The following is a 26,168-nucleotide window of genomic DNA, read 5'->3' on the forward strand; positions in this document are numbered from 1 at the left end:
CTAGTCCCGTTTTTTCTTCTTCCCTGTCTTAACCACTTTTTGAAATATAAACAAACAACACTTTGCCACCAAGAATATAGCAGATGCCGCGCAGGCCAGCAGGAACCCGATCACATCCAGAGAGTGGTACTGGACCCAGCTGAGGTCATGGGCTGCTACACGAAGGTGCTTGGCTCCTTTGTGGCGCATGACAAACTCAATCCAGAAGACGGCTCGGTCCAGGGGCTTCACGGGCTGGTCGTGGTGGATCCTTGATAGTCTCATGGCATTTTCCTTATAACTTAAAAAACGAAAAAAAAAAAAAATCCTCAAAGTTTTTATTTTTAAGTAAGTATGTGACACATGTTTATTCAATTTATTACCACAAGAGCATTTGCTACAGACCTAATATTTTTTAAACCTTTTTTTAAACAGCACCCAGGGCAGGCCAGCCCAGCGGAACCTATATATAGCGAGACACTATCTCAAAACAAAACAAAATAACCAGAACAAAACAAAGCAAAATAACAACAACAACAACAAAAACCAAATAAAATCAGGTAGAGAGCTAAGTATTTGTAAAGCAAAGTATGTTTTCTCTTGAAGCTTTTTAGTGACTAAGGGAGAATTAATAAATTTCATTTTGCTTTGGTTATAATGCAAATTCTGCACTTTATCCAGACTACATTCATGGGGGTGATGGAAGCAATGTTGTTTGTTAAGAGGTGTTCCGTTGCCTCCCAGACAGCCCTAGAACTAGGAACAGTGAATGTGATCCACTCTCCTTTGGGGCTGGGTGTTCAACAACCACTGTTGGGGCTTACTCATGTGTGTCCTTCTGCCTGCATGATAGTGGAGGAGCTGTGGGCAGGTGCTGGCTGGTAGGAAAGAGAGAGTCACTTTTATTTAAAGGCTTGGCCCTGTTGTGTTAACAGTGCTTTAGTGGATAAACCCAAGCCTATGTGCTATGGGCAGTGTAAATTGGACTCAGTGGCTTATTAAATAAATAAATTAGACCTGAAGTGGAAAAGAATGAATCTGTGAAGAGTTGGGGGAGGAGTATGATAAAAATATCAATTATATATATGTATATAATTGTATAGTCGTATATATATATATATGATTCTCAAAGAATAAAGATAAACTATTTACTCTTTTTCAGTTGTATTGAACTATGTCACTTAAAACTAATAGTTTACATATTCATTTAATGGACTTTTACTTATAAATCGAATTCTTGGATAAGATCTCCAATACAGATATTTTAAAGTTAAAATTTGAGTATGCTTGATGGAAAACATTTTTATGAATACCAGTAAAACTATAATGTTATTGTAAGTGAGGCAGGTTAGTTAATAACCATATTCACATACCATTTCACGTCGTATGCAGACCGTTAAAATATTCTTAATAATTAAAATCACTACCTTTTACATATTTACATACAATCTTTTATACTTTTTGGAGTTTTTTATGAAGCCAGAGACTGTAAGGCAAATATACAAATACCCTTGTGACCTAAGGTAATATCAGTATTTGTATTAGGCTCAGATTTCATGAGAAGTTGTTTCAAATGACATGCATTTTAGTGCTTACGTGGAATTCTGACAGTGCTTGTGATGCCTTTTTTTTTTTTTTTTTTAAATCAAGCATAAAATCTAATGAGCATTCTGGGCAGTTAAGCTGAAAAGATTCACAGACTTTCCTACTTCAACCTTTAATAAAATGAATCAAATCACCAACAATTAATATCTTGGTAATGGTTTAGTAGATTACAAATCCTACATTTATGAAAAATGAAGGTTCTTACTAAGAATTACTGATTTTCCTAAACCATAAGGCAGTTCCTGAATTAACAATTTAATAGCATCTAGGCAATTACAAAATACTCGGAAGTAATTGCTAACAGTAATGCTTAGTAACACAGTGTTAATAGTTAATTATGAATGATTAACGTTGAGCACATTATCACTTCCATTTTGTCTGTACTTGATGGTTTATAATGCTTAACTTCTTACTTATAAGTATATAAAATAAAAACTGCATAAGGGTATATGCTGGTGGGGCAGGATGGCCCCTTCTGTTACAGGCCTAGGGCAGAGGAGTAGGATGAAAGAGGGAGGGAGGGAGGAGTGGGAGGATACAAGTGAGGGGACAACAATTGAGTTGTAATCTGAATAAACTAATTAAATAACATTTAAAAAATCTGGGCATGGCTACACGTACCTATAACCCCAGTGTTGGGAAGCAGAAACAGGTAGATGCCAGGGGTTCACCGGCCAGTCTGCCTAACTGAAATGGTTTACTGGTTTAAATGAGAATAGACCCACAGGCTTATATATTTGAATACTTGGTCCCAAGTTGGTAGAATTTTTTTTGCAAAGGATTAGGAGCTGTCATTTCTTGGGGGAAGGAGGTGCATCACTCAGGCCAGGGCCTGAGATTTCAAACTACTCTTGCCATTTTCAGAGGCATCTCTTTGATTTCTGCTTGTAGTTTTGAGATATGATTTCCCAGCCGTTCCTGTCACAATGTCTTTGCTCTAACATTATGAACTGTAACCCTCTGAAACTGTAAGCTGAAACAAATGTTTTCTTTAAAAAAAAAGAAACAAGAAAGAATATATGGTAAAAATATTATATTTGGAAAATATATTGGCTGAACTTCTAATGTTTATATTAGTCTCTGGTGACTGGAGATTAAACCAAATTCAAAAGTGTGACATTTTGGGGAATATTCCAGAATGGTGGAGAGCCTAACCACGTCACACAAGCTTTACAAGATGCAGTACTTACGATGGATCATTGATGACTGTTCTTACAGCATTGAGCAAATCTGCACTTGTCATTGTGTTCATGTCCACCTCCACGGCTGCTCCCTTGGCCTTCATGTGAGCAATATTGTCAGGCTGATCAGCAAACATGGGAACTCCCACCATCGGGATCCCATGGTAAATGGCCTCGTAGATTCCATTTGTTCCACCATGGGTGATAAAGGCCCTGGTTTTGGGATGTCCTATTTTTGAAGACAATGGAAGGAGCAAGTAAAGATTTCAGGCAAATTAGTTCCCAGAATTTCAGAAGAAGAAGGGATAACGGGGAATAGTACAAGTCATCAAGGAAGGCAACATTTTCTATAAGTGTTGAGCACATGAGACATTGCTTTAGGCGCTTCTACTCCTAGAAGAGGGGACAAGAACTCTTCTTCATTGTTTGGGAAGGTAGTGATGCCCTTCACCTGATGGGAACTGAAGACTGATGAGTTTCTTAAGATGCCTTATTGCGTACAGGGAAATTGTTTAATTATTTTTTCTTTACCCTGGAGTGGAAGGACTGTGATGTAGTTTAATGGTGGAGTATTTACTTTGCATGGCATCTGTCCTAAACTCAATACACAGTATGACCACAAAAGGAAAACTTGAAGTAATATATAAAAACTTAATAGTATTTAGATGTTTTCAATTATCTCCATGGCAAGCAATTGCTTAATTTGTTTGCTGACTGCACATATTTTTTCTGGCCCCAGAGTCTTACCAAGAAGATCATTCTGAGGAATCCAATCAAACAGCCTCGTATTGGGTCCTAATGTGGCTGGTAATTTTCCTTTGTATCGCCACAAAACCTGTGGAAAACAATACTGTGAGCTTGCAGGTAAAAACACACAGTGAGACTGTGCTAAGGCAGTGAGTTATTGGGAACAAATGGTGTATAGACTTAAGGTGACATTTGTGCAAAGGGTTACAGGCATAGCCTTTGCAAACACCAAGTTACAGAATAGGACTGCCCACAACCTGCTACTCCTAATGGCTTCTACTACTGGTCTAATAATCATAGATAAGCACATTGGTATTTATTACTGAAAAGTCATTAGGAATAAAATACAGTACAAGTAGGGCTATTTTAATAAATCAGAAAATGGGATGTAAAGTCTTAAACACAAACACAAGGTATATTTACTAGTTCCATGTGATCTGATCACACAAGTTGTCAATTTGTAAATGCGATGCTTCCCAGCATGACAGACTTTAGGGTTTGGAGATCAGTTTTTGTTTGTTTGTTTTTTATCTTTTTATTATATTGTATTCACATTACATCCCAATTGTAATCCCCTTGTTCTTATCTTCCTATTCCCACCCTCCCTCTCTCTTCTGCCTTATTTCCCTCCCCTACTCCTCTGACAGGTGGCGGGTCCTCCGCCCCCACTGTCTAGCTAGAGCCTATCAGGTTTCATCTGGATAGCCTGTATCCCCCTTCCTCTGTGTTCCTACAGGGCCTTTCCACCCAGGTGCAGTGTTCAATCTCGAGCACCAAAGTTCATGTCAGAGGCAGTCCCCTACTCTCCCAACTCCTTCCCTACTTGGAGAATAAGCTATCAATTGGCTATATCTGAATAAGGGTCTAGGTTCTCTGCTTGCAGTGTCCTTGGCTGGCACATCAGTTTGTGCAGGTTCCTGGGTCCAGTTCAGCCAGCCTTGATAGTCTCCTTGTGGGGCTCCTGACAAACCCCCTTTCTTTCCATCCCCCAACTATTCCATACTACTAATAGCACTTCATCCAAAGTCCCTTGTCTGTCCCTATCCCCCGCTAGGTGAAGACTCTCCGAGGACATGCATGTTGGGCTAATATCCACTTACAAGTGAGTATATACCATACTCACTTTCTGGGTCTGGGTTATCTCACTCAGGATGATCATTTCTAGTGTCATCCATTTGCCTACAAATGTCAAGGTTTCCTTGCTTTTAATTGCTTAATAATATTCCATTGTGTAAATGTACTGCAGTTTCTTTATCCATTCTTTGGTTGAGGAGCATCTAGGTTGTTTTCTGATTCTGGTTATGATGAATGAGGCTGCTATGAACACGGTTGAACAAATGTCCTTGTTGTGTGCTGGAGCATCTTTCAGGTATATGCCCAGGAGTGCTATGGCTGGGTCTTGAGGTAGCACTATTTCCAATTTTCTGAGAAAGTGCCGGATGGATTTCCAAAGTGGTTATACAAGTTTGCACTCCCACCAGCAATGGAGGAGTGTTCCCCTTGTTAATTGATTATTTGTTTCGTTTTGGTTTTGAGCGTCATCTCTTCTTTTAGTTTCATACTTTCTTTCTTCTTATTTCATTAGTTTCTTTTCTCTCTTTTTCTTCTTCTCTTGTCCTCTTCCCATTGTCTATCTCAATGCCTGTATTGCACTTTCACACTTTGTTTATTTTGTTGTTGTTCTTTTTTGTTTATTTGTCTTTTGTTTTGTTTTGAGAGACAACTAGATAGGTCTTGACTATAAATCACTTTCTAAAAATTTAGTTTTGGAGTAATGAAACAATATTTTTATTTCTAAATGGAGAAGACTGAAAGAGACAAGTGTAGGCATAAAAGCCACATTTTTAAAAGATGCCTAATAGTACATTACCATTAGGATATATACTCTCTTTCTTTCCAAAACCATTCTGGCAAACCAAATTTCAGAAATCCAGTGTCAGTCAGGACAGGCCATATGATTTTAGAAGTGGCCTAATATTTTCTTCTCTATCCTATTAACAGATTATAGAAGTCTATATTTTCATAATAACTGGATAATAAGGCAAATGAACAGATATGTCTTAAAAACACCATGGATTATTGAACGCTCACATTAGTCATTTTCAGTGGCTGACAGGCTTCAGTTTGTATCTGCAAATACCACTATTAGTTTCACTCTACTGTCAGTCTGAAGTCGCTCTGGTCTCAAAAGATCTGGAGTTGTACTGACCTTCTGAGGAATCTGGGCAAGGGCTGAGGCAATGAGATTGGCCTTTTCTTCTGTCAGGTTTTTTACCATTGACCCCAGAGAAAATACCACAATACCGTGTTCCCCTGAGGTCTGGACAAATTCTTCCATTTCCTGCAAACATAACATTCTGTTTAAAATGTATAGAATCTTTAGGGGAAATTGGTTTGATTATAATTCTAGGTAGAAAAACGTGAAAATAAAGGTCGAGGAAATTTTTATAACTGTCTCTCTCATGACATGTAAAACCAGATGGTAACTGTATGAGGAAATATGTTTTTTGAAAAATGCATAAAGTGTGTGCAAGAACAGTTGTGATGCCAAATCACCATAGAATGGAGCAGGAAATAGGAGCAACACTTCCCGTTGTCATTGGACATGTTATCCACAAAATTAAACTGAAAGACAATGAAATGGAAAAAAAAAAAAAAAAAAAAGAAAGAAAGAAAGAAAGAGAAAAAGAAAGAAAGAAAATGAAATGTTATTGACTTGGATGAACATTAGCGAATTATTATCATGCCTCCTACACACAAGTAATCCTGGTAATGATCACATAATTATTATAATATTTGAATCTGTCAATTCAATGTATTATTTTTACTCAGTGTAGATGAGTCTCAGTCTGTACCAAATGTTCCTTGTTGGTCAAACTAGTGTTCTCTAAAAAAAAATCATCTAAAATACCCCTTTATACTTCTAATTATTTTATGCTACACTTAAAGTAATTTTCATTATCAGTTCCTGGAATTTTTGTACAAGTTGTTATTACGACAGTCTTGTATATTAACCCTGAGACTAACGTCTGAAATCCCTGCCTGATTCTGAAGGTCCTCAACATGTGTTTTCTCTTACTCATCAAGAACTAAACAAGACTTCTCATGAAGGCATCTTTCTCTATCAAACAGTGAGGGGAGGTGTGCCTGTCCACAGCGCTGTCAGGCACCTGAGGAACACTTCAACAACACCCCCCACGATGATTCAGGATTCTGTTTTCTCACCTCTATCACAGTATCCACACTATAGAAATACAGACACGTTTAATTCTCTTTCTGTTTTGGTTGTTAGTTTCTTTTAGTTTTTTTTTTTTTAATTAAAAATAGATTCTTCTCTTGCACAATACATCCCAACTACAGTTGATCACGCCTCCTCCTCTCCTCCCATCTTCCCTCTCTAGCTCCCTTCTCCTCAGATCCACCCTTAAGCTTAAATTCTCAAGTCCAAATGATCCAGTATAGTTAATGAAAAGCAATTGTGATGACAACAATAAATTCTCCTGTTGGAGTGGACTTATTCAGCAATACATCTCTGTCGTTAAAGGTATTAACCTTGAAGGAAAGTCAACTATTGCATCACAGAATGCCTAAAATCTTATCCATCAAAGACTTAACTTAAAAAAAAAAAAAAGACTTACCTTAGGTAAAGCCTTGGCAGGTTTGCAGTGCAGTCCTCCCACAAACTCAAAATTAGGTAAATATGGACGGGGAAATTCAAAATCCCAATATGTTCTCATTAGCCAAATTTCAGCTTTCCCCATAGTCTCACATAATGTGGTGGGTTTTCCTGGAGAGTACATAACATTGCATGGATGAAAGTAGTCCTCAAGTTTGCCTAGTAAAAAGGTATCATCTGTTTCCGTATAAACTACTGGAAGAAAACTTAGAACTCCTAAAATGCTTATCATGGCTATACACTAAAAGTGGAGAGGAAGGACAGCACGAAAAGGCGAAGATTTAAAGAAAGGTAAGACATAAGAATCACCATGTTCTAAAAATAAATCAATAAAAATTTAAGTGTAGCTACAACTACTGATGGATTCCACAACAATGTCTTCTCTCTATAAATGGCAGAAGGTAGATTACCTCTGTCCTGTAAACTACTTGTCACCTGTCATTGCTCTCCAGTCTCTAGCTACGAAGAAATTTCTACTATAAACTGTGTTATATTCTTGGTGTCAGAATTATGTTGGAGGAGTCCCATTTTGCAAATGGTTTGTCATTATTTCTTTTGCAAGAAAACCCTGATTAATTCTCTCTAAATAAAATACACTCTGGGATGTGAGATACAAATATAGGGATCACCAATGTCTATCTTTAAAAGTACAATTAAGGAAAAATTGGAACTGGAAAAATATTAAATAGTGGTCTCAAGAGCAATTTAGAAAAACTGACTATGTTAAAATACAAATATTAGCTAATTCTACACATATAAAACAGGTGCTTCAAGTGAGAAAAGAAACACTTGTTTAAAAGAACCTGTTAATCATGTGTAGACAGCGTAAAAAAAACAACACACACACACAAGAAAGCTACAAATGAGTGCCAGTCTAGTAGAAAATGCCTTTTTATGACAGCGTTTTTTCATTTTATTAACTTGGTATATCATGATTATTAATTTATATGTTTGAACAGTCATATTGGTGTGACTGTGCAGTTTCTGACATCACTAATAGACAAAATTACACAACGAACTGCCTCACCAACATGACGACTCAAACATGAGCTAAACAAGGAAAAAAACAATAAACCTGCCAGAGTGAACATGGGAAAGACCTGGAGGCCTCAACCTTACACAAAGGACTATAGGCAATGGCAAAAGTGGGAGAAATAGTCTTTCCCGTAGAAGAGCACACCAATGGGTAATCCTCTACTAAGTGGTCAGTCCTGAAAACATATATTCAAGTAACATTATGCAGACTAAGCATGTATTTATGTATTTTTGGAACATATAGACATGTACATGTATATAATGTATATTACAATTAATGAAAATGAGACCATGAATTTGAAAGAGAATAGGAGGGCATATATGGGAGGGATTTAAGGAGAAAATGGAAGTGGGAAATGATGTCATAATATATTAATCACAAAGTTAGAGAAATAAAATTTAAAAGTCATAAACTATGCTAAGTTGAAATTATCTAGATAGATAACCAATATTTTACCACATATAAATTAATAGTCATGATATACCAAGTTGACAAAATAAAAAATTAAAATATTGTGGTAAAAAGTAATTTTTTCTATTAGATTGGCGTTCACTCATAGCTTTTTAGTGTGTTTTGAAAACATCTATTATATTTTAAGGCATCACAAAGCACTCTGGTGAGAACTTTTTTTTGGTTTTTCGAGACAGGGTTTCTCTGTGTAGCCTTGGCCATCCTGGACTCACTTTGTAGACCAGGCTGGCCTCGAACTCACAGCGATCCGCCTGCCTCTGCCTCCCAAGTGCTGGGATTAAAGGCGTGCGCCACCACGCCCGGCTATACTTCCAAGTTGCTAGAAGAATGAAATGCTGTGTCTGCCATGATGGTATTACATTCACAGCTAGGTCTTTCTCGTAGACTCTACAGCCTCGCTTAGTAAGTTCTCCATGATCTTGCTCTAGCTGGGCCCAGGGATTCTTGTGAAGTTCAGCGTAGTACATTTGATGTGCCATGAGTAGAGAAGCTAGTCTGATGTCAGAACTATTGACCCCTCTTTCTCTCCACAAGCTCCTTGAGAAGGGGGCTTTCGGCCCAGGCAATAGTTCATATCCTGGGTGTGCTGTCTTGTCTCAGAAGCCATGATCAGTACAACAGAGCCACCGCAGAAAAATCATCATAGTCCTTTCAAAGAAGCCACTGCTGTGCCTCTCCACCCTGCTCTGCAGAGGGTTAGTGTCTCTTTGATTGAGTGGCAATTTAAACATGAAGCAACTTGAATCCTATCTTCCAGAGTTGTAACAACACACAAATGGGGAGAAATATGTCCGTTACTGTCTATGTATAGCACCAATAGGCCCTATTGGCATGTGTAGGTTCATGAAATCAGACTATTTGAATACATATGCATATTAATTAATATCAAATATGAATTGGTTAATGTTGAATACTAGTAATACAGTCTTACATCAAGTAAGCAAGGGTCAATTTAACTTTTTTGTTACTTTTATTATATTTGTTGATTGGAATTTAGTGGATGCTTGCTTATTCAATTATTTGTGTCTATTTCTATTAAACTTACCTCATTTTACACATTGTATTCAATTATTACAATCACCTAAGTTGATAGTTAATTTTTTCCCTTTCCACATTGGTTTCTCCTTTATTTGATATCATGTCCCTCATTGTTAAATTTTTTTTTTTTCCTGGCCAAAATAGTTTTTTATCACTGAAACAAAAGTATCTTAGTCATCAGTAACCAATATTTAAAAGAATGGCTTGCGAGTTATTATTTCACTTCAACTTGTAGGTAAATCTACATTCTTTCCTCCCAAGCTCTCTTTCTAGCCTAGACATAAACCTTCTATTTCAGAAATGTTAACTGCCATTGGGATTATCTCTCACTCTCATTGTTAAATTTTAAAAGATATTTTAGACTCGCCTTCTACTTTCAGAGCCTAAGTCTTAAAATCGATAGTCCTTCATAGACTAGTGTTTCACTTTACTAAAGGACAGATTCTAAAGCCAAGTATTTATTCATCCTCAGCATGTTCATTTTATATGGCATCTAGGCATATTTGGGGGACAAAGCAAGGATTCAGCGAACCCAAAAATATATTGATCCTTTCCTCATGTCTAAACATCTCTTTAATAGTGAGAGACCACTGTCACCACAAAGCAATGTGTGCTTACTCCTTCAATCCTAGTGAACAAATAAGCCTGTAAAACACATATTTGTTGAGTACAGTACATTTATCATAAAATTTATGAACACTGAAACAATGACCAAATCTTTCACAAAGAAAATACTACACAATGTGCTTTTATACATATATTTTTTCTAACAGAATTTTAAATAATAAATCTTGTTGTTTTTTCCAAGCTGGGTAAAAAAGGAGAGGTAAAACTAAAATATTTAATATTATATGTTTCAATATTCAACACCTACAATCACTTATGAATACAAACATTTATCCAAACATGAAGAAATAAAACCAATAAATTTGAAAATACAAAAAATCTGTATCTCATTAAAATCAGTTCATGAATAGGAGGGCTTCATATAAAAATATGAGTATATCAATCATTGTTATTGTATCTCATAATGGTTAAAATACATTTGATAAAACTTACTTTAAGTTTTGTTTGTTTGTTTTGTTTTTGTTTTTTGAGACAGAAAGGATTTCTCTGTGTAATCTTGGCTGTCTTGGACTCGCTTTGTACACCAGGCTGGTCTTGAACTTAGAGACATCCTCCTGCCTCTGTCTCCTGAGTGCTGGGATTAAAGGCATGTGCCACCACACCTGGCTTTACTTTAAGTTTTAAAGGATAAATATTGGGAGATGTTTTATATACAAAAGACTCATGTGCATATCCAGCTTAATGGGTTAGAAGCCATGCAACTATCATGGTAATCTGAGTCAGAATATATTCACCACTTCTAAGAGTTTCTTCTTGACTTTATTATTGTTTTTCATGAATATTATCATTGTCTGTATGGAGAGAAGCCTTAAGATATATGTGCTTGGCACACAGTTATGGGTATAACACATTACAAGCTAACTGTTAGACTATGATGTAAACCTCTTAAAGACTCAGTCACTTCTGTAATTGGACCTTTGTGCCTTTACCTGCTCCCTTCCAATTCTTGCCTCCATCCATCTCCCAGAAACCATTAGTTCTTATTCTTCCTCTGTAATCTTGACTAGTTTAATACTTAACTTTATATGGCATTATATATTATCCTCTGGGTGAAGCCTGCTGTATAAACTATACATTTGTCTTCCAGGTTAATTCAATGAATTGCAGTAACAGAATTTCCCATTTTAACTATGATTATCCTCCACCTGAGACATAAGCCACAATGTTCTTTGCTTATGATTTAGCAATAAATATTCAGACTTCTGTGTCTTAGCTAGCTCCATGGATTTAATTGTCTCTACCCCAAGAACTCAACTATTAGAAGTGTATGCTACTGTTCCCTGTATTTTTTGTGTGGATTTCAAGGATGAGTATCAAACCTTCCTTGTAAAGTGGCCCATTACTGATGAAGCAATCTTGCCAGCCCTAATATGATTATTTTCATTTGTAGAAGTATGTCTAAGGTAATAAACATGTCTAATGGTTTGTCTACCTTGTTTATCAGAGTAAACTAATTACCAGTCTTAGAAAACGCAAAGACAACACACAACAAATTTAAAGACGTGTTTTAAAGCACAAGATAAATATTTTAATAATAAAATACAAAAGATGGCTTGATTTTTTTTTAACCCAAAGTAAAAGCCTTTCCTTTCAAAAGTTATTCTTTGTTTTGTTTTCTGTTTCCAAAATGAAAATTCATTTGGCTAAGTAATATATGAAGTGAATCAGGAAGCCACACAGGTTGTGGGGTGAGGGGCTTCCTGGCTACACCAAAACACAGTAGATGGCATCATGACTGAAATGCATGTGAAGGCAAGAAAGCAGCCACTCTGGGAGACAGGGAGCAAAGATAAGTTCAAAGAAGAACACTTGCTACATGCACTCCTGTGATTTTCATATTCCTGATACTCCTGTCCATTGACTGTTAGGTGTATAATGCCGATTAGTCACTTCGTCCGTAAGATTTACCATCCTACTTATACAGAACACAGGGTTATGGATGAGTTCACTTGGATATGTCCTTATATTCACCTCTTTCCCCTTCCTTAAAAACATGTAAGGTAGTCTTTAACCACAGTACAACTTTTCGGCCTTATTTTTCCATAAAGAATGGAATGCTAACATTATAATGGAAACTCTGTGGGAAATAAATACTTTATGAAAGGTCTTATGCTCTGAATAACAATATAAAAATAACACATTTATCTTTTTTCAATATCAGCTTATTCACATAGGTTGTCTCTACCACTGTAAAAGTACGTAATTGTTAAGAGAAGGCATTACATATTACCAGTGTTGGACAATGTACTTGTACTTAAAATATTTCCTGTTAAAAGATATTTAGTTGGAAAGTGATATGACTCAGTGGGTAAGGTACTTGCCACTCAGCTTAAGGGCCTGTACTCAATCCCCAGGATTCACATATCAGGAGAGAACTGATTCCCACCTGAAGTTATTGTTTTACAATCTCCACCTGTGTTCCACAACAACACATGTACACCTCCCCTCCCACCCCCAACACACTGAGAAAGGCTATTTAATAACATAACAAACACAGCAGACCTAACTTCTTAACAGACAATTCCTTGAATGGTGGGATTTGTAAGCCTAGATCATTATCCTGTAATATAAGAAGTTGAGTTTTTTTTTTAATTACAAAGACTTTCACAGGCATTATATCATTGTTATGGACTACACTGAGAGGAAGGATTTAGTACATGTACCTTGAAATTTTTTTTTGTTTTTAAATTTAACGTACAGGACAATAGCAGTTTTAGCAACTAATGAGTTTTAATTATTTTCAACTAACCCCATGTTTTATTTCTCAATTAACACCTAGTTATTCTAATCAAGGAAGATTAGCACTTACCAATTTACCAAATCCAAAGATATAAAAACTCACAGTTAACCTTCTTGGGCTCCTGTGTGTACCCCTCTCCTGCCCCCTATGTGTGTTCATTAAGAGCTTCCTACAACTTGTTTTGATTGTATTTACCTCCTTACCCGAATCTCCCCAGATTTACCCTCTTCCTTATTCACCCAACTTTTTGTCCTATTTTGCTGCTTTTTAAATCCTTCAAGACCAATTTGCCCTGCCTTAAAATTCTTAAATGTCTGGTCTTAGCTTGTAGTGTTGCTACACTCTCAGCGAAAACTGTCTCTCTCTTTCCTAGCAGCTGACAATCGTCAATAGCTCCAGGGTTATGGGAAGGATTTCATGTCCAGCTTGTATCACCATGTACAGAATTGGTACAGATTTTGCTGGTACAGGTTTTATTAATATTGTTGCAATCACTGTGAGTTCATGGCTGCAGGTGCCCTGCTGTGTCCAAAAGACATCTTTCCTCATATTCATTCAGTGTATCTCCATGTGAGGTCATACACTGCCTCTGTCTGTGTCTGTGTACATAACACGAGATCCATCTCAGGTGCTATTGATTTTTTATTGTTGTTGAGTTGGAACTTCCCAATACCTAGAACTTGACAAACTAACTAGCCTGGGTTACCACAGCCCCTAGGGAACTGTTATTACAAGCATGCACAACCGTGCCTAGCTGTTTTTTTAAAAATTGTTGTTTGTTTGGGTTTGGTTTTCGTTTGTTGTTGTTTTTAAATATGTGTACTGGGAATTCAACTCAATTTCTCATGCTTGCAAGCAAACACTTTACCTACCAAGCTATGGCATTACATCTTTTTTGCATGTGTTTATTAGCTAATTTTTAGGTATAGATTCCATGGTGTATAATTATGGCTCTCCCATTAATGAACAGTGTGGTATAAACAATGATAACCTAACTTTTTATTTTACAAGAGACACAATGCATCATCCTTAGGCATATACCTCTAGAGTCCAGTGAAATTATTAACCCAATTTACATAGAATAAAGGACTCTGACTGAAACCTTCATTATCATGTGCCTGATACCAGACCAAACAAGATGGCTCTCAACCCAAAGACTAACATATTTTCCAAAGCCTTCACTATGACACTGTTTAAATGTCTACATTAAGGAATGGGCACAGTCACCTCATTTAGTACCAACTTTACTCTGCATAGTGCAAACATGAGCAATGAGCGATAGCTATTATAGAACATATTTCAAAGGTTGAGAAATAAATGACCTTATAGACAATGCTCAAATGTAAATGAAAATGTGTGTGGGGGGAGCTTGAAAGATGGCCCACTAGTTAATAATGTGTAAAGTTCTTTGAGAATACCCAAGTTCAGTTACCAATATCCATGCTAGGTAGCTCAGTTACATAGTTATTTGTAACTCCAGCCCCAGGAGCATACTACCTTTCTAATGTTCATGGACACACACACACACACACACACACACACACACACACTTCCATATAAACACACACGCACACTTCCATATAAACACACACACACACACACACTTTCCTATAACCACACACACACTTCCATATAACCATACACATACACACATACACATAACTTAAAACTGAAATCTAATGAGGTGATTTTGAGGCATAGACTATTTAAAATACCTTCAAAATGAATCCTAAATTACATTGTATGGAATATTTTTGAAAATTATTTTACCTACTAGTTTCTGGTTACCAGATCTCCAAAGATCATGCGAAATAATAACTACCTTATATATGTGACATGTAGAATATCTTCCCTCTATAAAATTCTGTGACAAAATTTAAAAAATTTACTGAAGAAATATGGATAAAGGATATACAACACAAAAAAAGCAAAATATAAATGATTTTACCTGTAACAGGAAAAGTTAAGTAAAATAGAGTTTCAATGTTCCAGGACTCATAGCATGCTGTGTCCAGTAATCCTTTTTAAACCTGAAACACTTTCGACACAGTCAAAACTCTCAGCATCCTTGGATCCTTGCTCAAATGCCACTCTTATTTTTGATACCACTCATGGCCCCTCTGTATAAGGACAATTTCAATTTCACTCTAAAACATCTCTTATCTTGTTCCACCACATAGCATGTACCATAGTCTATCATTTATATATATTCATATATGGCACACATAAATATATATTTATGTGTGTTTTATATAAATATATTATACATTGTTATATACAATATATATTTAGAATATACGCTCTAATGAATTTTTTGTTGATCTTTCTCATATTTCTTACATGTATGAAATTATTAGCCACCTATTTTATTTTCAGTAAATATTCCTTTAAACGAACAGAACAAGAGGAAAGGAAGAAGAAAATAGAAGGAAATAAAGAGAAAACTGGGTAATGGAAAGTATTTTGTATCTAACTTCTGTTAGTAAATAGCACTGGCAGCCTCCAATATTAATCTGTGTATTAATTAAGTCCCCTAGTGCTAACAGATCTGGAGGGAAGTCATATATATGATTTAGACACACACATGTATGTATACACACACACACACACACACACACATGCACACACAAATATATAAATAAGTCTCATGAGAGTCAGGAAGAGAATATAAACAATCATCCAGAATTGCCTTCCTCAGTTGGCATTGTTTTATTTTGGCATTTGATTGATTCTCATAAGAAACCTTTAAGGCCAAAGGCTTTTGACACATAGAAGACACAAAATCATTGTGAGGAAAAAGAACCAGCCCTCTTGAGATGTGTAGGACAAATAGGGAATACCAGGGTAAGATGTAAATGTGGGTCTTCCAACGACAATCTTTTGTTTTCCAATATGTTGTTTTTGCAGATAAAAACTGAAGAATAAAGAAAGTGAACATATATTATAACAGTATTTTCTATTTTTAATATGAATATGTTATAATTTGTCTAAGTAAAGTGGATTTTATTGTATTTGAAGATTTATTTAAACATTGTCAAGCTACTAACTAAAATAATAATATACTCTTTCTAGTGAATGATAACTGCATACAAATTAATAACACCATAACACTTGTTGAATAATTTTCTAAAACAAAAGCAGTAATTAAAGACTTGTAGAGATAATCCAACTACGTTTACCCAATTATGGCTTGGTCAGCAGAGTGGATAACTTTAGCTGGATGAATAGGAATGAAGGTACCTGTGGCCATCAACAGAAGGAAATGCTGAGACTCACCTAGAATTCTGCTGTAGTATGAATTCCATCCTCCCCAGTAGGACATAAATATAAAGTCTTGCAGAGAATAAGATATGGTGTTCTTAACCCTTTCACCAAAGGACATCTGGTCAGTGAGCTCTGACAAGGCTGCAGGTACGTAAGAGACTGGTGAAGGGATTTTCCCACAGTGCCTTTCCACTGTAAAGGCTGGAGAGAACCGCAAAGTATACACAAATGGAATTCCCAATTTCAGAGCCACGAGGTCGCCACAGATCGTTACTGGGTCAGCTATTAACACATCGAAGCCACCCTTTTGAAGTTTTGCCATTAGTGTGGGATTGTTTAATACGCCATCACAGATCTGCAGGTTAATTTTATAGAAAGTATCAAAGAACTTTCCTAGTTCTTTGTAGAAAGTCCACATTGTGAGAGGTGTTGGCCTGTGGTTTAGCCACAGTGCTATCATATGCTCAATTATTTCATCTATGTGGCTTTTTGTGTAGGAAACTGGAATCTCTTCAAAATGTATGAAGGCATCAGGAGTGGAGTTGATAAATAAAGTTTCTGATGAAGCCAGTACAGTCACACTGTGATTTCTTTGAATCAACTCTTCAAGAAGGATCTTAATATTTAACCAATGGCTGCCATCGGTGGGCCAAATTACCACATTCCCACTGAGAACAATCTCAGTCAGAGCCAAATGAAAAACAACCAGCTGTAAAAACTTCTTAGTCATGGTGACCTCCACGGTGGATAACTGCCTACTGTGACTCTTTTAAGATGAAAAAAGAAAATTTCAATATATTTAGGTATGTTTCACATAAAATAATGTTAAAATTAGCATAGTCTAGTTATATCTATTCATAAGGCAATTGTTATAGAAGTTAAGAAGGAAGTTACAAATGTCATGTACATCAATGTGATTATAGTTTGGGTAGAAAAGAAACCTAGTCCAAATATAACAAAAAGAAGCTACCAAATGTATCTGTGTATTCTGTGAGACCAGCTCCACTTTCTAAAATGATCTGTGTCTTCATTATGAGGCATTTCTGGATACTGTCTTATTAGACCCTCCAGTATTGTGTATCAGATGTTATCTCTTTAACTTCATTGAGAACTAAAATTTAGTTTCCTGGCATACCCTAAAACCGATAGGCAAAGTTACTCTACTGGGCCTGTAGTAACTGCTGAGCCAGCATTATCATTCCCTTTTAGGAAGAAAACTGCAAACAACTTCCATTCATTGGAGATTTTCTACAACTACTTTTAGTCCTCTTGGCTAGGACCAATTTTCTTTTTCCTCCATATGGCATCAATTAAAACAACTCAAACCTGGGCTGGAGAGATGGCTCAGAGGTTAAGAGCACTGATTGCTCCTCCAGAGGCTCTGAGTTCAATTCTCAGCAACCACATGGTGGTTCACAGCCATCTATAATGTGATCTGATGCCCTCTTCTGGCCTGCAGGTGTATAGGTAGACAGAGCACTGTATACATAATGCTAAATTGAGCCATGTTAGAAATCCAGTGCATAGGCTACATGCTGTGACCTTCCAGTTGTTGGCCTTTGCTGAAGGAGGTCTTGTGTTCTAGGCTCTCTTTGGATTGTCTACCCAGAGAAATAGGGAAGTTCACACAGGGAGATATTCAGGCAATTGTATTCTTGCCTGGGGGCTAGGGAAGGTGGGATTACAATAAATCCTGTTGACCTTGCTATATAAAGTCTTACTCATCTGCATTAAAGAGAGTCTTGATCAGATATCTCCAGACTTGACTCAATATTTCTCATGTCTCTGTCCCCCACTTTCAATCCTCACTCCCTCTTTCAGGTGAACCCTGGTTCAATTTGTCCTACAGACCATGACAAATAATAAATAAATAAGTCTTAAAAAAAAAAAAACCAATTCAAACCAGCTTCTTGAAGGCTGTTGAGACAGGGTTTGCTTTACACAAACAATCTGTGTAGATTAAGTGAGAGGAACCCAGGAGCACAGTAAAGCCCCAACCCAAACCATTATATCCTTTGAAGGTTTTGAGATGCCGGAGAATTGTCTAGACCGTCTCAGTCTCTCTTAGGTGTAAATGAAAGACAACAGGACTAACTTGTTAGATTGCTTTGTGAGTTATCCATCTCTGCAGAGCCACCATAAAGACTGCTTCCCTCGGAGCAATTAGCGATCTATCTTTAGTCAAGGGTGAACAGGATTTAGAGATAACAGGTGCAATTCTGAACTTATCTAAACTGAGCAAAGGCAATTGCATAACAATGGGATGCTAGAATCACCAGTATGCCATTAGATAAAGCCATGAGAACAAATGAGACAATGAAAAGGATGGAAAGCAAAGGCGAAGAATGGACACTCATACACATTTGCTACTGAATGGTTTCCAGGCCCTTCATTAACTCAACTCTCAGGAAGAGAGAGAAAGAGAAGCTTGGGAAAAATTGCTGTCAGAACTGTCATTTTTTATAATCTCTGAAGACACAGCTCCAATTTGGGGATAGCAGTAGTGGCTTTACAGCCAATTCAATGCTGAAACAAAGAAGCCAGAAGATAGATTGAAATATCTCATATTGGTTTTCATAAAAAATGTCATTTGCAGTGCTACCAAATTACTTAGGAGTGTATAATAGGAAAATTTCAAAGAGTCGGGGCTCCTGCTGGACAATAAAATAATTATATTACTCTGTAATGAAGAAATGTTGCATTTAGCTAACAGTGGATGAAGACATTTGTTTGTTAGGACGTTATAGTTGGATGATTAAGATTTTATATTCATGAGCATTGCTTTGGGCATCTGATATATTTGTTCGCTAATTTCATATACTACCAAAACATTTTATAATTGTGAATTCAAAACATGAAAGTACATTATATTTGTAGGTGCTTGCAAATATTAACTTATGGACTTAAATTTCTATAAATGGAAATGAAGAACTCACCAAATCTGTCTGGTTTAATAATGAAAGTAGAATTTGGCTAGATAAAATTATTTATTAGTTTTTAATATTTTATTTTTATTATTTAGTCTCCATGAGTACCTGGTTCAAATAAACCTCTAAATACAATATTTTGTTAAAAGAGTGTTGCTATTTTAAATTTCTCAGTTAATTTACATATGTAATACTATATTATATAATTATATATATATATATAAGATGCTCCTTCAAATTTCCGCTTGTTTTGTGGTGGTCAGAGCATAAATCTCATAACAGTATACAATGTACTATATGTATTCCACTATCATGCATTCTTTATATTATTTTCTCTTGAAAATATTACAACATTTTGGTGGTGTTTTAGAAAATATTATAAAATTAAAATTTACCTGCTTTATGTTTAAACAGACATACTTGAAATATCCAGACTTTTTTTTTTTATTTTCAGCTAGAAACTGTTCACAAAAGTCTCTTAGAGCCAGAAAAAATATCCCAGACAACAAACCTTAGACCTCAGATAGCCACAAAGAGCTATACCTTAAGGAAGAACAAATAACATATTAATAACATGGCCAATTAAACTTCATGTAGCAAATTAAGATTAGGCAAAGATAGAATTACAAATTTTTTTAAAAAGAAAGAAAAAAATCTAAGAAGGTTCAAATAAAACTGTTAAACAGTGGGTAATTTTCTATCATAAATTTAAAAGGGAAGAAAAATATCTAAATTCTGTTATGGTAATGCCTCCTGTATGGCTCTTTTTGCTTAGGATTATTTTAGCTAGTCAGTGTTTTTTATGAGTTCATGTGAATTTTAGTTAGTTTGTTTGTTTAATTTCTGAGAAGAATGTCATGGTCATTGCACTGAATCTGTAAATTGCTCTTGGTAGCATGATGTTCTACACAATATTAAGTCTACTAATCTATGAGTCTTCTAGTGTCTTCCTCAATCAATTTCTTCAGATATTCAAAGCTTTCATCATAGAGTTTTCAGTTCTTAGGCTAAGAGTCTTTAGTATATATTTGAAGCTACTATAAATGATAGTTTTCCAATGATTTCTTTCTCAACATTTTGTTATTGGTATATTCTATATAAGGTTACTTATTTTTATAAGTTGATTTTTAAATTCTGAAATGGTTGATCACTTTTATGTTTTCTGAGGGAATTTTGGGCATCTCTTATTTATAATATCATCTGAAAATAGGGATAACTTTGAATTGTTTTTTATTTGTGTTCTTTTAGTTTCCTTCCTTTATCTTATTGCTCTTGCTACGCCTTCAAACACAACACTGAAAACAAGCAGGGATAGTGAACAGACATTTTTCCATCCTGATTTTAGGGGAGCTTGTTTTGTGTTTTTCTATATTTAGGATAATGTTGGCCATTGGTTTATTACATTGAGATATTCCAACCTCAACTCGTAGAACTACAATGCACTCTTCAAATATGATTCGGTGAAAATCAGAGAAGAGGGGTTGGGAAGGTTGTAAGAACAAGGGTTCCAGGACACCTGCTGCTAGACATTTGTTGTCTAGATACAGCATGAAAAATGAAGCCATGAAATCTCAACAATATGGTTGCATGAACAAGAACAGAATAATGGCAACACTAATTGACTTGCCAATATAGATGGAGAGAATTCCTCATGGTCTTGCTCCTAGAAGAGCCACAGGTGGCCAACAGCTCCCAAGAGGGGAAGACCTAGTTTTCTTCAGCAAGGAGTTTCTTACTGCCTATGTTTGCAAATTCCAAATAGTGATCTCTGAACACATGCACATATATGCAGAGCTAAATGGACTTAGACAACTTTATACATATTTAAATACATATATACGTAACAATAACTGACAAAGAGATCATGGCTTTGGGAAGCAGGGGGGAAATCAGAAGGAGTTGAATGACAAGGGAAAAGTGGGGGTGATACAGATGCAGTAATAATGTGTGAAGTTATCAAAAGCAAATTAGAACAAAAGTATAAAATTAAGAAGGCATAGGAGGCTTTAATTTGAATACTATTTCTTTAAGCTATTAATATATGACTTTACTTCAACCTGCCTGATATTTTGAAACCTCAATACTTTCATCTCTGCTAATGATTTTTCCTTGTTTTGAAGTAGAATAAATTAGTTACAGAGATATGTGACAAAGACAAAATATATATGAAGTCTTTACCACAGTACTTAGAAGATGGATAAGTAAATTATAGCTAGCTGCCATTACTATACAGATTCACGAGTTTTAATGAAAGAGTCGTGGCTGAAAAATAGGTAATTTTGTAAGACCCAATTCCTAGCAATTAGCAGAGATTAAGGACCCATTCTGTGGATCTCGTTACATTCTTCCACAGAGAAGTAATATCTGGGTATTTTCTCAGCTGTGACAATTTGAGATCTGAATGTATTTGGAGCCATTAGAAAAACTATTAGAACAGGGGAGTGGGGCAAGCAGATGATGAATTCACACGACCCTTTTGGGAGGAGACCAAACCCAGTGCCTGCATCATTCTCACTAGTATTTTACATCAATGCTATCTTGTACTACAATGAGTTACTTACTTCAGCATGTCACTATTTTTCATTCTTACCTGCTCTTTTAAAAAGGAGTGTTTGTGTCCCTCAGGTCACCAGATTCCACTGTCTGGGTAAAACCTTCAAACTTATATAGGCATTCTGAGTCAAAAAGGGGTAATTCAACCAGCAACACAGTGCTGTGCTTCATCGTCACATGTGACACTTACATAAACCCTCATTGTTTTTCATGAACAAACTAAGAAAGATTAGTCTCCCCTGCCTCAAGTCTAGAATAGTGTGATTCTTCTATATTCAGCCCTGACTTAAAAGCAAGGAACAATCGCCTTTGTAGTTCTGAAACTCCATCCTGAGGAAGGTTAAGTGACAAATAATTTCCCAGGTACGATAGGTAGCATAGAAATCGTGAGATTCATGATTGTAAAACCCGAGATGGCTTGTTGATAATAGGAGGGATGATGTAAAGATGACGCAACCCAAAAGGACTCAGAGATGCGTCTAATCCATTTCTCTTGCATCAGATGAGATGCTGTACACATTCAGATACCTTGTTTACTACAGGTATGAAGGCATAAAGGAGCCTTGACCAACTTTAGAGCTTTACTTTTCTATGAAATCTCTACTTTTCTTCACCTCTCTTCATCTTTTTTTTAAGAACATATTTTGGCTGTGCAATGTGACACATTAATTGAATCGTCATAGTTTCCCATATACACAACAGACTTATTCTTGCTTTCTCTAATGCACAGAAGGACTAAGTGGTTGTTTACATGCTAAAATAGATAATCAGCTTATAAATCTTGGAACAACAGTTGACACAGTCAGAGAAGTTGATAACTGTAGTTGACACAGAATAAAGAATGAAAAAAATGGCACCCCAGATTTCAGTCATCCATCTAACTTTAGTACCTTTTACTTGCACCCAAATGTCATTTGTGAAAGAAGTCAGGGTTCAAGGTATGATTACAAAGAAACTTCTAATTTTCTTTCTGAACTTCTTGTGAATTGTTGGTTCGCACTCTTCATTTTATCATTTTTAAAGAATGCTTGATGCCATTGAATATTTTTATTCATTAGCTAGTAAGTGTTGGTAGGCCATACAAGTACTGATAAATGCTGTAGCTTCTCCACTTGTACACAACGATATTCATTACTAATGAAGATGAGTGAAAACACAAACTCAAATTTGATGTTCCAAAAAAGATAGTAAACCTCAGAACTGAGCAACAAGATACATATCTCATCAGATGTGAGGTCCATTCCTTGTTTGTCTTGTTCTCACTGATAATAGTTCCATCTGGTACATCGTGTCAGGATAACAAAAAATGGATATTTCACATCTACCACCCTATAAAATGAAACACTATCACTCTGCATTTTGAAAGAATTATAGGTACCTCCAAAGATAAATACCATGTAGGCCCATTGCTTGATTTTTAAATCTTTTTTTTTTTTTTTTTTTTTTTTAGCAAATTCAGAAATATGTTATGTAATAAAACAGAAAAACTAGCAAGCAACCTGCATGGGATGGGTGAGCAGGCAACATGGAAAAGAAGATAGTGTGTGAAAACAAATACTATTTTTATACAGATGGTATTCCAATATCTAGCCATTGCCTTCTCTTTGAAATACCACCCTGTTTAACTCATTATGTATTGGACCTTGCCACATCTTCTATGAACAAAGTAGCACATATATAAAAACAAAATACATTATTCACATTACCAAATTTTGTCTCTTATAATCACTAGCTCAGTTAGCCATGCCATTTACAACTCACTGAAATCAGAAATACTGAAACTATTTTAATCTTATATTGTTTATCAGTCTTCACAAAGATTCCATCAACTTTAAGTAACAGTATATATTGAGCCAATACAAATTGGGTATGTAGTATTGCTCATTTTGTAAAGTGACTCCAACGTATTCATGAAGTTTGTTATTTATTTAAGCATTTCTATTAGAAAAGAGATAAAGGAAATATGGATGAAGAGTCAATATTACTTTTCTGTGGCCACACAATTGTAGGCTCCTACTGTGTGCCAACAAACTGTTGTTATTATGTACTTTCTTTGTACATGATATATATATATATATATTTTTTTTTTGCTTAATTTTTAAAATCACCTTCCCTACACATGCTCTTATCATACATTTTCTGGAAGGAGGAAGTAATAAAGACTCAGGCTCTCTGCTCAACTCCTGTATCTGTCCAGGAATTTCAGTAAAACATACATTTTGTCAAAACAAATCCCTCTAAACAACTCCAAGCTAAAATGCTTAATATAACATACAAACGACTATTAAACTATATATTGAGGCTCTGGAGAGGTTGCTCAGTAGGCAAGATGACTTGCAGCATGAGGGTCGGGGTTTAGATTCTAGGACTCACTTTGAAAACAATATGGATGTAATGACATGCTGGTAACCCCAGAGCTGTTAAAAACAAGAGGGTTGCTGAAACCTGCTGCTCAGAGAAGTGTATACTTCAGTGACAAATGCTGTCTGAAAAGAATAAGGCAGAGAGTGACAGGGCAGAACACCCAACCTCCTCTTCTAGACGCTGGTATGAACAGAAGCATACTTTCACCCATGTGCACATATCCCACCACACACACACACACACACACACACACACACACACACACACACACACACACACAGATACGCACACGCACACTCTGAATTAACAACTCTGACGTCACTACTATTTTTCTCAAATCTCCCATTTGTCATATTGATCTATGTTAACAGTAAATCACACATGATACTCAGAACATGTTATGTTAATTTTAAGCTCCAACTTGGGCACAATGTCCATTCCAATGATTGCTTTTCACAGAAACTGATATTTCCTGTCTACCAGTTTTCTGGTGAAATCTAAAGATTTTTAGAAGTTACTTACTTTTGATCATTGAAGTCTATCTCCTCTATCCTATCTCTATATTTTGTCTACATAATTAATTGATATTTCACTTTGTAAACATTTATTTTTTCATGTCTGACATCTATGCTTAATGCCCCCAGCTTTATATCATTGCATTGCTTGAAGAACATTGCTTGAAGAATACTTGGAAATCCATGGTTAGTGAAATATAAATAACAAACTTCAGGGAAAAATGGAAAAAAAGCAAAGACTTTTTGACTTTTAGACTAACTGTACATATTTTATAACAAATAGCTGTTTTAATTGCTCACCAAATATATTAGTCTTTATTAAGCACTACTTGGAGATGACATGCATATAAGAAAAAAAATATAGATATCGGTCTATATAACAACAGGCTTATGAAAAAATGTAATTTCCTCCAGATACATTTGCACAAATCAGAATTTTCTAAGCAAATTTTATTCTCGTGCAAGTTCTAAATAAGTTCTGGTTTTATTTATCAATCAAATTATTTGTAAAATGTTATCCATATAATGATTGATACTTTAAGTCCATAAAATAAGGAAATTGGTCTGATAAGTCTACAGCCTATACTTGTTTAAATATATTCTTTTGTTCTCACATGTGACAATGCTAGTACACTACTATACACACGTAAAATTATAGATTTACACAGTCAAAGAAGAATTTTCTGGAAGCCTTGTTCATATTCAAGTAATAAAGGAGAAGACTACATACCTAAAGCTTTACTATAATAGGAATCCCATTGCTTCCAAAGGGTGTCAAACATGTAGTCCTGCATTCGGTAGGAGATGAAGTTTCTTACTCGGTCAGTGAAAGACATCTGGTCTGTGAGTTCTGACAAAATGGCAGGAACATAGGAAGGAGGGAATGGGACCTTTCCACAGTGCTTTTCCACTGTAGATGCAGGAGAAAACCGCAAGGAATAGATAAATGGAATTCCTAGTTTTAACGCAACGATATCACCACAGGGAAATACTGGGTCTGATATCAGTACTTCAAACTTTCCTTTCTTCAGCTTGGCCATCAGCTTTTCATTTTTAAGAACTCCATCACAGATACCTCTGGACACCAAATGGAACTCATGAATGACTTTGGCCATTTCCTTATAGAATGTCCAGATAGTTGAAGGAGAAGGCCTGTTTTCCAGCCATGTCAAAACAAAGTCCTTGATCACACTTTCGATTTTTTCCTTGCCAAAGCGCACTGGATATATCTCAAATGTCAGAGACGGGCTAATTGATGGTGTGATAAAAAGTGCCCCAGACGCAACAAGGACAGTCACATTATGTTCTTTCCTGATGAGTTCATCTATTATTATCTTAATATTTAGCCAGTGACTGCCTTCCATTGGCCAGATGAGAACATTACCCCCAAGACTCATTCCTAGGAGACTTATCTGAAGATACCACAGTAGAATGTTTTTCAACAT

The 26,168-nt window shown here is 35.9% G+C and overlaps 1 protein-coding gene across 5 annotated transcripts; it reads right to left on the reverse strand.

Annotated features, from left to right (window-relative positions):
* Nucleotides 1-26,168, reverse strand: LOC127210639 (UDP-glucuronosyltransferase 2A1). 5 transcript variants are annotated; one of them, XM_051170339.1, is made up of 7 exons: nucleotides 25,455-26,168; nucleotides 16,377-17,007; nucleotides 7,151-7,299; nucleotides 5,722-5,853; nucleotides 3,513-3,600; nucleotides 2,775-2,994; nucleotides 1-280 (listed from the first exon to the last, which is right to left on the reverse strand). In XM_051170339.1, the coding sequence occupies exons 1-7, from the start codon at nucleotides 26,166-26,168 to the stop codon at nucleotides 1-3; spliced, it is 2,214 nt and encodes a 737-aa protein (XP_051026296.1). The 5 variants fall into 5 exon arrangements, with proteins under 5 accessions (XP_051026296.1, XP_051026297.1, XP_051026299.1 ...); XM_051170340.1 differs by lacking the exon at nucleotides 5,722-5,853; XM_051170342.1 differs by lacking the exon at nucleotides 16,377-17,007 and having other exon boundaries at nucleotides 25,454-26,168.

Source organism: Acomys russatus, chromosome 28, assembly GCF_903995435.1.
Source record: "Acomys russatus chromosome 28, mAcoRus1.1, whole genome shotgun sequence".
Classification (NCBI taxonomy): domain Eukaryota; kingdom Metazoa; phylum Chordata; class Mammalia; order Rodentia; family Muridae; genus Acomys; species Acomys russatus.

Bases quoted from the DNA above. Each gene is read 5' to 3' on its own strand.
- LOC127210639 (XM_051170339.1), bottom strand. From the start codon at position 26,168: ATGTTGAAAAACATTCTACTGTGGTATCTTCAGATAAGTCTCCTAGGA. The intron at 5,854-7,150 runs GTAAGTCTTTTT...TTATGTTTGCAG, and splicing joins CTGCCAAGGCTTTACCTAAG to GAAATGGAAGAATTTGTCCA. The intron at 3,601-5,721 runs GTCAGTACAACT...TGTTTTCCACAG, and splicing joins TTGCCCAGATTCCTCAGAAG to GTTTTGTGGCGATACAAAGG.